This window comes from Ctenopharyngodon idella, chromosome 11 (genome assembly GCF_019924925.1).
Source record: "Ctenopharyngodon idella isolate HZGC_01 chromosome 11, HZGC01, whole genome shotgun sequence".
In the NCBI taxonomy this organism is placed as follows: Eukaryota; Metazoa; Chordata; class Actinopteri; order Cypriniformes; family Xenocyprididae; genus Ctenopharyngodon; species Ctenopharyngodon idella.
In genome coordinates this window covers 10,637,460-10,649,463 of record NC_067230.1, presented here as the reverse complement: position 1 = coordinate 10,649,463, position 12,004 = coordinate 10,637,460, and the positions used below count along the sequence as shown (strand labels likewise).

General features: G+C 34.5%; 1 protein-coding gene across 1 annotated transcript; it reads right to left on the bottom strand.

The window, feature by feature from the left end:
* Positions 1–100: 100 nt before the first annotated feature.
* zgc:113223 (uncharacterized protein LOC541424 homolog) lies at positions 101–9,608 on the bottom strand. The gene is made up of 9 exons (XM_051911555.1): positions 9,329–9,608; positions 9,123–9,207; positions 8,787–8,844; positions 5,867–5,991; positions 5,678–5,752; positions 5,474–5,569; positions 4,093–4,221; positions 3,343–3,504; positions 101–524 (listed from the first exon to the last, which is right to left on the bottom strand). Exons 2-9 carry the CDS (start codon positions 9,192–9,194, stop codon positions 417–419), a joined length of 825 nt encoding a protein of 274 aa, XP_051767515.1. The 5' UTR covers positions 9,195–9,207; positions 9,329–9,608; the 3' UTR covers positions 101–416.
* Positions 9,609–12,004: the final 2,396 nt, after the last annotated feature.

The window sequence follows — 12,004 nt, the reverse complement described above, 5'->3', positions numbered from 1 at the left end:
TACACTAGGATATCAGCTGTGTAATTGCATATATGTAATTACATAACAATAACTGTAATTACACAAAAAAATTATTTAAGAATAATAAAACAATTGACTATTTAGTCATTTTTATAGCAATTTAATCAATTTTACAATTGTTGTGTAAAAAGTAAACAGCGTGTAAAGGTCAGCATGTTGTAAAACATATTTTAATAACATTACAGATAATATAAACAAAGACAGGCACTGGAAAAATAGATTTTTTTTATGTTAGTGCTGGATTTAATCACAGCTTTTGGCTCACAGTATAATAAAGGTAATTATCACATTCTTTGCATCTAACTTGTAACGTGTTATAACTTGGTATTTCAATAGCAGTGCATCATTAAATTCCAATACAAGCACATGGTGAAAAGTGGTCGTAATAAAACCTGTCACGACTTTCTGTTGCAACAAAGGTTTTGGGTCCTGTTAGATTTCCTCTTCTGTTGAACGGTTCTGATTTGACAGAGCTGTACTGAAGCCAGTGACATCATACATATCTGAAGAACAGACAAATCATTTATCATCCTCAATGCAAAGACCTTGTTCGTTTTGTCTTTCTGCACATGCATTTAGTGTATCCTACACAGGTTATGAGCTGTAAGTCAGAGATAATGTTTCTATGGTTGTACTGTAGTGGCTCAATATTAGTGATCGACCGATATTGATTTTTTTTTTTTTTTTTTTTTTTTTTAGTACCGATTCCAATACTTTGTGTGTTTATGTGCCCGAGAACCGATATTTATTTATTTACTGTTATAATTCTGTTTTTGACACGATTACACCACCACTGAACTGAACAAACCATTTTATTTATAACAATCACTCCCTCCTTGCATAGAAAACAAAACAAACCTTATTTATACATCAATAAATAGAGGGGTCTGAAAGTGCAAAAAATAAAGTGCACTGTTACTAAACTGTTTTTGTTGAAAATTAGTAGTCTTTAATTTTAATTTTAATCTTCATATTACAAAAATAATTTCATTTATAAAAGGCATCAGCAGCAACACTAATGTTAACAATAAGCAAAATAAATGTCTAATGTTTTCAAATGGAGACAATAAATTAAAGACAGGAGTCATATCAACTTTGCAGAAATGTAATACTTCATTTTAAACTACTGTTTTAGTAGATTTATAAGCTGTTTAATAGGCTAAAGAGTGAAGAATAATTCACTGGATAATGTTAAATAACTGAATAATATTCTCTGGAATATTGGAATATAACGAACAAAACATCGTATTTTATTGCATTTCTCAACTGGTATGTTATATCAGAATTATTAGCCTAATAATGTTTTTGTCGTTCTAGATTATGAAATATCTGCTGAAAAAGCGCTGTTTATCATTATGCATTTACATAGAACTATACTCAAACTGCGATTGCTTGTGGAGATATTAAATAATTCATTTCCATAGAGTTGTGTTTACTTGGATGTTTATTAGCGAATTAATGGTTATATAGTAAATGTTTATATAATTACGGTGTTTTAAACAAGTGAATCTTGTTAAAAGTTACATGCGGTGGCTGTGCTGGAGCATTTCCTGAGCATCAACCTGCTGAGTGAACAGCAAAATGCAGATGACTTCACAAGACTAATGATGAGCATAGACAACAGAGAGAGAATAAAATTCAGCGCTTTTATTTCCAACATGTGCTCATTCATGGCTGTATTATTTATTTCATGCAAAGTTACATCTTTATTGGGACAGGACTTGACGGATTATCTTACGTGACTTCGTGAGCTTGTCTCTCTTAGAGCTGCAACTAGCTACATTTCAGGCATTTATGTAACACATCTGTGCATTAATGGCTGTTATGTTAAATCAAGTTTGCTAATTACAGCAAAGCAGGTAAGTATACTTTACCTGTGCACGCCGTTGTCTCGTCTCCCCTCAGATGCGCTGTAATGGCGTTCAATGGCGCACAATTCTCAAAACACCCACAAGATGGCGGCGTTTATTGGTAAATTCGATATTACAAAGCCGATATCCGATTATGGTAAAATGCTTAAATATCGGGGAAAATATCAGTAAATCAAATATATCGGTCGATCTCTACGGGTTTTACTGTGATGTGACATTGGGTGGCTGCTCATGTGTCATTAATTGATTAATTGTAATACGTTTAAGAGAGTCCTGAGTCCTGTATGAAGAGATCACTTTATTTTTTAACTGAAATAACAGTGGGATCCAAAAGACAGATGAAAATGTTTCTATTTTGCAGATTTTTTATTTATTTATTTTTTTAATGGTTACGCAAATTTTGGAGAGAATTTTTGATGTGTCATCCTTTTGCTGTACTGACAGCAGGCACTCAAGCTGTATGTACTCCACAATTTGGGGCAAAACCTGATGATCCACATCATCCTGATTTTAAGAATGTTCTAAGAAGCATCAATGGAAGCATGCAAATCTGACTTTTTGTACTAAGGGAATAGATTTTTTGGGTCCACTGTACTCTTTGTAGTAATGTAATTCATATCTAGAAAGAGGAAAAATAATATATTTATAGAATCTGTATTTTAAAAAAGCATTTGTTTCTTTGTAATTTATTTGTGTGAGGGAATTACATATAGTAAATTAATATAGTTATGTTAGTTATTAAATATGTTATATGATATTGATCAAATTTGTTATTGTTACAGATTAAAAATAAATAACAGTAGTAGATTTACCATCTATATGTTTTGCTGAAATTTATTCTCTCACATGCAGACAAACTCTCCCTAATATATTTAGAAAATTAATGATATGCTATAACTTAACATAGGAAATAAATGGAACAAATTAAATTACACAGTGCTGATATGTACAGACCAATATAAACTATTAATCAATGGAGAGCCCACATCTACTCACCTGAAGAACTTCATCCTTCACTCTTTCACTGTTGCACATTTCTATTTATCTATGGCTCTGCTGAATAGGCTTTGACTTCTTTCGAGATCCTTGAATAATTTACAAATTTAGCTAAGTTTGAAAGACTCTCTAGCTGTCTGTGTACAGTATATATGTATTTAAGTCTGTCTTTATACCTTTAACATTGACAATAAGCAGGCATGACATACTAAAGTGATACTGAAAGCTAATTAGTTGAAAAGGAACAACAGTGCATTGTAACTGATTTTAGATGATAAAATTAAGTATATGTTTATTTACAGTACATTTTTGAGGTGGCCGAAATTCCACTGCCTGCCCTAAACAAGACGCAACCAGACCTGATTTCATGAATTGAAAAATTACCAAAAGCCTACATATAATAGTGTTGAAAGGACTTTCTGTAAGAAAAATAAATGTGTGGTGTGCACCTCACCTCAAGGAACAGTAGGACGAGGGTCATCCCTCCGACCAGCAGAAGGTTCTGTTTTCCCCACCAGACGATCTCATCTAGACAACCACTGGTGTAGACGAGCTGTTTGGCCGCATTTTTCTTCATCTTCTGGGTCTCATAGCCACACATAGAGTTGAATACAGTCTACACATAAATGAATAAACAGTCATGTAGTGTAGAAAGCAGACAGCTTTTCAATTATTTGTCTAATTTATTAAAAAATGATTACAAATTTATTACACTAAGCTGGGTTGTCCTGCATGAAATCTCATTGCTTCTGCTCCACATAACTGTATATTAAATACAAAATATGCTTTTTGATTTACTGTGCTAATAATGCGGTAACACTTTACAATAAGGTTCAATTCGTTAACTACATTAGTTAACATGAACTAACAATGAGCAACATTTCTACAGCATTTATTAATCTCAATTAATGTTCATTTCAATATTTAATAATACATTATTAAAATTGAAAGTGTATCCATTAATATTATTTAATGTACCTGAGCTGACATGAACTAACAATGAACAGTTTGTATTTTTCTTAACAAAGATCTAATAAATGTATAGCTTATTGTTAGGTGAGGTTAGTTAATGCATTAACCAATGTCAACTAATGGACCCTTATTGTAAAGTGTTACCAATAATTCAGTATGCAAATATATATACAAAAGAAGACCAATCAAAATTCAGTATGCAAATTTTCAATTGTATTTGACACATTCTGACCTCATTCTTCTGCCGTTTACAGCAGGAGAAGGGCACTCCGTAGGCCTCCAGACTGGGATTTTGGTCTGATGAGTTGAAGTACATGTTTTTAGACCAGTCTAAAAAGGAATCCACCCCACAGCACTTGAACTACAGGACAGAGAGAGATCAACAGTGTGATCTTTGAGCTCTGCCATTTCATGCACCAGCCTATTATGCTTAACTACATAAATTACCGTTCAAATGTTTGGTGTCAGTATTTTATTTATTTATTTTTAAGAAATGAATAGGCTACTTTTATTTTAGGAAGGAGTGTAAAGACAAAATGTTACAAAAGATTTCTATGTCAAATATATGCAAAATTATTTTGAACGTTCTATTTATCAAAGAATCCTGAAAAAAGGACCATAGTTTCCACAAAAAGTATTAACCAGCTGTTTTCAACATTGATAATGATAAGAAATGACACTAACGGCTGCAGTAATGATACTGAAAATTCCGCTTTGTCATCGCAGGAACAAATTACATTTTAAAATAGATTACAATGGAAAACAGTTATTTTATTTTAAATCGTAACAATATTTCACAATATTACTGTATTTTTTGTACAAATAAATGCAGCCTTGGTGAGCAAAAGAGACTTCGGTAACACTTTATAATAACTGCACACTATGAAGCATTAGTTAAGCATTAGTAAACAGTCAATTCATCATTTATAAAGCATTAATAGACATTAATAAGCAGTTTATAAATACACCTATAAATGCTTTGTTCTTGATTTATAAGCATATCTATGTGTTTAATAATTGTATTTTCATACTTTATTAATGATCAATAAAAGCTGTATAAAAGCTTTACGAGGCATGAATAGTCCTCACTTTAGATGAGCTCACAAAAAGTTAACTGACAACTACTAAATGTTTTATAACTACCTGAATTAATCATGAATTACAGTAGGAATATGTATTAATAAAGCATTTATTAACACACTGAGTAACTATTACTATATGTCTAAATAATAAGATGCATAAATGTACATTTAAATTGTTTATTAATCATTTACTTACACTTTATAAATGATCTTATAAACCACTGACAACTCCTAAATAACTGGTTTGTAAATAACATACTTTTGAAATTATAAATTGATCATTAATAAAGTATGAAAATACATTTATTAAACACATTATATGCTTATAAATCAAGAACAAAGCATTTATAGGTGTATTTATAAACTGCTTACTAATGTCTATTAATGCTTTATAAATGATGAACTAACTATTTACTAATGCTTAACTAGTGCTTCAAAGCGTGAGTTATTCTAAAGTGTTACCGAGACTTCTTTCATAAAAAAATCTTAAAACTTTTGATCGGTAGTGTATATAAAATCAAGTTCTTTTACCTTTTTCTGTACAAAATCAATAACATTTTCCAAGTCCTGGTCATCACGATAGCGCACAATCGCCTTCATCATCAGCTTCTCTGTCCTCTCTTGAACCTACCAACAAGTTTTGAAAGTAATCGTAGTAAACATCATTTTATTTCTTCAAGAAGGGATTTGGTCCAAAGATAAAGTTTTTTGCTTGTACCTGTGTGAATTATTTACCTTTTCAGAGAACAAAAGGCCCAGAACAGCGGCTGTTACTTGCAGCAGCAGAATGACCAGCAAAATTCCTACAAACTGGACATATATGATTTATAAACACTGTATATTTAGAAATATTTAAAATACATTTCCATAGCTTCTGAGATACAGCCTTTGTGACAACTTCCTCATGTATGAACTATATCTGACCATGTTGAGCAGCAAGGAGATGTTGCGCAGAGCTCCGAAACAGCCAAAGAAAGTGATGGTGAACATGAGAGAACCCACAATGATCAACAACAGCGCTGGATCTGCCATCAGTGTGTCCACTACATCTGTCAAGCATTAGTAAAGAAAATATAAAGTAACAAAAATGTTTTTAAGCCAGTTATTTATATCTTTTTCAGTAGTGTGTCAGTAGGAAACATCAGTTTACATTTCTAAACATTCATTTTGCCATTAATTGTAATAATCCAGTGAGATTTTTGAATGCACAAGGAGTCTGACAACAGCCGGTGCTCCACACTGAGATCTGATCGAGTCTGTCTGTGATTACACATAGAAACAGATGAAACTGAAACAAACTAAATCCAGAAGAACTGTGGCCGTGTCTCCAAGACGCTTGAAGAAACCGACCTGCAAAGATACCTGAAAAACAATGTGCAAGTGTACGTGGACACACCCTGTTTAGTTCACCAAAAAATGAAAATAATTTCATTTATTACTCACCCTCATGTCGTTCTGCACCCGTAAGACCTTCGTTCATCTTCAGAACACAAATTAAGATATTGTTGATGAAATCCGATGGCTCAGTGAGGCCTCTATTGAGAGCGACTTATAACAAGTTTTCAGCAATATCTACAGGTGCTGGTCATATAATTAGAATATCATCAAAAAGTTGATTTATTTCACTAATTCCATTCAAAAAGTGAAACTTGTGTATTATATTCATTCATTACACACAGACTGATATATTTCAAATGTTTATTTCTTTTAATTTTGATGATTATAACTGACAACTAAGGAAAATCCCAAATTCAGTATCTCAGAAAATTAGAATATTACTTAAGACCAATACAAAGAAAGGATTTTTAGAAATCTTGGCCAACTGAAAAGTATGAACATGAAAAGTATGAGCATGTACAGCACTCAATACTTAGTTGGGGCTCCTTTTGCCTGAATTACTGCAGCAATGCGGCGTGGCATGGAGTCGATCAGTCTGTGGCACTGCTCAAGTGTTATAAGAGCCCAGGTTGCTCTGATAGTGGCCTTCAGCTCTTCTGCATTGTTGGGTCTGGCATATCGCATCTTCCTCTTCACAATACCCCATAGATTTTCTATGGGGTTAAGGTCAGGCGAGTTTGCTGGCCAATTAAGAACAGGGATACCATGGTCCTTAAACCAGGTACTGGTAGCTTTGGCACTGTGTGCAGGTGCCAAGTCCTGTTGGAAAATGAAATCTGCATCTCCATAAAGTTGGTCAGCAGCAGGAAGCATGAAGTGCTCTAAAACTTCCTGGTATACGGCTGCGTTGACCTTGGACCTCAGAAAACACAGTGGACCAACACCAGCAGATGACATGGCACCCCAAACCATCACTGACTGTGGAAACTTTACACTGGACCTCAAGCAACGTGGATTGTGTGCCTCTCCTCTCTTCCTCCAGACTCTGAGACCCTGATTTCCAAAGGAAATGCAAAATTTACTTTCAGCAGTCCAGTCCTTTTTGTCTTTAGCCCAGGCGAGACGCTTCTGACGCTGTCTATTGTTCAAGAGTGGTTTGACACAAGGAATGCGACAGCTGAAACCCATGTCTTGCATACGTTTGTGCGTAGTGGTTCTTGAAGCACTGACTCCAGCTGCAGTCCACTCTTTGTGAATCTCCCCCACATTTTTGAATGGGTTTTGTTTCACAATCCTCTCCAGGGTGCGGTTATCCCTATTGCTTGTACACTTTTTTCTACCACATCTTTTCCCTCCCTTCGCCTCTCTATTAATGTGCTTGGACACAGAGCTCTGTGAACAGCCAGCCTCTTTTGCAATGACCTTTTGTGTCTTGCCCTCCTTGTGCAAGGTGTCAATGGTCGTCTTTTGGACAACTGTCAAGTCAGCAGTCTTCCCCATGATTGTGTAGCCTACAGAACTAGACTGAGAGACCATTTAAAGGCCTTTGCAGGTGTTTTGAGTTAATTAGCTGATTAGAGTGTGACACCAGGTGTCTTCAATATTGAACCTTTTCACAATATTCTAATTTTCTGAGATAGTGAATTTGGGATTTTCCTTAGTTGTCAGTTATAATCATCAAAATTAAAAGAAATAAACATTTGAAATATATCAGTCTGTGTGTAATGAATGAATATAATATACAAGTTTCACTTTTTGAATGGAATTAGTGAAATAAATCAACTTTTTGATGATATTCTAATTATATGACCAGCACCTGTATATGGGCCGATTTCAAAACACTGCTTCAGAGCTTTACAAATCGAATCAGTGAAGTCACATGATTTCGGCAGTTTAGCCATTTGATAGGAGTTCCGAATCACTAATTCAAAACAAAAGATTTATAAAGCTCAGAAGCTTCATGAAGCAGTGTTTTAAAATCGGCCCATAGATATTGTTGAAAAGTCTTTTTTTTTTTTTTTTTTTGGCGCACAAAAAGTATTCTTACCGCTTTATAATATTAAGATAGAACCACATGAACTGTTTCAAATGTTTTTAGTACCTTAATGGACCTTGAGAGTTTGAATGGCTTTGCTTTCAATAGAGGCCTCACTGAGCCATCGGATTTCTTCAACAATATCTTAATTTGTGTTCCGAAGTTGAACGAAGGTCTTACGGGTGTAGAGCGACATTTAAGTTGGTTGTGCAATATGTAACATTACATTTAAAAATATAAATATTCCATTTAGTCTCAATTAATATGCCACTGTGGTCATGAAAACTATGATATTTATGCAACAGTTGGAAACGTGGATCTAAACTTGTTGGCATTTTATTTAGGCTACAAATAAATACTGATATGGTAAGCATCATTTAATGTAATATTTGTGAAAATGTTGCCATTTATAATCGTTTGCAAGCTTCTTTAACAAGAGATGAATAAATATGGTGAATGCTGTTTAAATACCTGACTCTTTGGCAACTTTGGCATAGATTCCAACAGCAATTAGGACAGCACTGAACACCTTTAACAACAACACTCATACATTTAAAATATCTGCAATACAAATACAGTTCCATTAAAGTATAAAACAAAGCCAAACACAGGATTTGGACAGATTTTATCAACAACATACAGTAAGCACACAGTTAAAATATAATTCAATATGTTTCACATGTAGACGTAATGTAAGCAATAATAATAATAATAATAAACCCCTTTTCCGCATATAAACAACACTATAGCTGGCATGTTTGCTCAATAAATCAGCAGAAATACATTGATTCAAAGGCATGCTCTTACCCAAAAGATGTAGCAAAACACAAATAACGTGTATTTCACGGCTCTGAATGATTTCTTCCTTTTGGTGTTCATGTTATCTGTGTCACTGAAAAGCAAAGACAGCTTTTACTCTTCCGCGGTAACTTCACATTAGTGCTTTAGGTTATATCACCTTGGTTTCGCCATAACGACGTGTTAGTGCTTGTCTGCTCAAGGTATTCACATACCTGTCTGTCTACGCTTTTCCAGGTCACCGTGATTTTTCCAAGTAAGACATGTTCCTGCATCAACATATTTTGTTGATCCTGGAACAACATTCCTATCCGAAAATTTAGTCCTAACCTTTTCCCAACCCCTAACGGTCCGTGTACCTTCGGATAATTTGTTTTCTCGTTTTTGTGTTCTAAACGGAAAAAAACGAAGAAACCATTCATCACATATTCGACCCTCCTCATGAGCATAAATAAACAAATCTCGAGTCGTTTTTTCATATTATATATAAATATTATAAATAGATAAACAGCTTAAATATTCGATCTATACATGGGCGGGAATAAAACGCCCCTTTCCGCTGATTGGTCAACCAAAGATCAAGTCGTGTCATCAGTTCTTAGCTCCAGAACTCAGCTCCGCTCAACAGAATATAGTAGTCTAGCCTATATCTATCCGATACATTTGTACGGATTATTACAGAGTTTATTGCAACTACATTTAATCTCGTTCTCATCAAACAGCCAGACTAAATAAATGGCTCGACACAACCCGTGCCAGGGCAGAGCCTAGACAGAGCTTTCCTCTGTGTAGGCTACGCATAAATTCAAGTGCCGTGAAATACTAATTTATCGTATTAAATAATAATTTACGTGGCATCTGCTCTCACAACTAGCCAACCTATTTGGCACACTTATTAGCCTTATTTAGCTGACCAATTCTCAAAATCTGTGTGCCGGAGGCTGCGCGCCGCACTTGACAGCGCAGAAAGAATGCATAAACCAGTGAAGCGCAGAGCAGAATCGATTCAAGGGTCAAGTCATCTTCATTTATATAGCGCTTTTAACAATACAGATTGTTTCAAAGCAGCTTCACAGTGATAATAGGAAAATTAATAGACAGAGTTTGTTTTGGCTTTACAGCAGCTCTAAGATAAAGTTTATCGAGCTAAAGATTTTGATTGAATCACTTTCGTTGTAAAAATCATTAATTATTATTAACTTAGGGGACGCTTAAATGACACCTTTTTTTAACTGAAAACAGAACAGAAACAGAAACTTTTAATGCGTTCTTGCCGTTCATTTACGTGTTTAAGGGTAGGCTATGAAATAACACTTTGAACAATAAAGCTAGAGATGAATATATATTTTTATATTTATTGCCTTATTAAAGTTACTTGTGATTTATATTTATTATCTTATTAAATATAGGCCTATGCCATATTTAAATTTAAAATCTTAAATTTAGTCAATAAAATTAGAGTTTGACACCATTTGTTTCAACCAAAGGCATCTTGCGCTGCAAGAGGTGGCATAGCAGCATCTGAAGTTGCTTTTAGATGTATTTACACAATTTAATGCTGCTCAGAGAGGTCCGTAAATACATTCACACAGCAAATACATAATGCAATGACATTAATTTTATGTTTTAAACAAAATGCTTTGAATACAGAAATATGAAATAAATTACAAGATGAAACGAATATGAAATATCGCCAGTAGGTGGCAGCAAGTCACTGTGTTAATGAATGAGTAATTTTATTCAATCGATTCGCTCGAAACGCTGATTCATTCAGTAATAAAAAGGCTGTATGGCTGGTAAATCACCGATTTTTTAAAAGACTCGGATTTATTCACGAATTAACTAGGCTACTCTGTGCGCCTTATGTTGCGAGTCGCACAATGACCTGTGACTTTGCTTTAGAAATTTAGCTGGCAGAAAAAATAAAACATTGTTTTGAGGGACATCAATTAATACTCAGTGTTAATTAAATAAACTCAGTGTATTGCTCAAAACATGTAACTACATTCTCTCTGCACAGTTCAGTGAGTCGCGCATTTTTGGCACACAGATTTCAAGAGTTGATCAGCTAAATAAAACAGGCGGTGTGCCAAATAGGTAGGCTAGGGGTAGTTGTGACAGCAGATGCAACGTAAATTAATTAATATTTAATATGATAAACTAATTCCACCGCACGCAAATTTATGTGTAGGCAGAAGAAGGCTAGGTGGCCCTGTAGGGTTTGTGTCGAGCCATTCTTTAATCTGGTTGTTTGATGAGAAATAGACCTAGATGAAATGTCCGAGTTAAGAATCCATACAACTGTAACTGATGAACAATTCTGTTGCGCGGAACTGAGAAAGAACTGCTGACAGCAACTTGATCTTCACTGTAAATACATTCTTAGCTCCAGCAGAGATTTTTAGAGTTGTTCAGCTAAATAAAACAGCGGTGTGCCAAATACTATATAGTTGCATAGGCTATATATAGTTTTGAGAGCAGATGCCACGTAAATTAATATTTAATACGATAAATTATTTCACAGCATTAGTATTACACAGAAGAAAGCTCTGTCTAGGCTCTGCCCTGGCACGGGTTGTGTCGAGCCATTTATTAGTCTGGCTGTTTGATGAGAACGAGATTAAATGTAGTTGCAATAAACTCTGTAATAATCCGTACAAATGTATCGGATAGATATAGGCTACTATATTCTGTTGCGCGGAGCTGAGTTCTGGAGCTAAGAACTGATGACGCGGATTGATATTTGATTGACCAATCAGCGGAAAGGGGCGTTTTATTCCCGCCCATGTATAGATCGAATATTCAAGCTGTTTATCCATTTTGGTTTTATTGTTTTTCCATTTGGCGGATTAGAACAAAGTGTGATGAAAACAAAAATATGAAAAAACGAC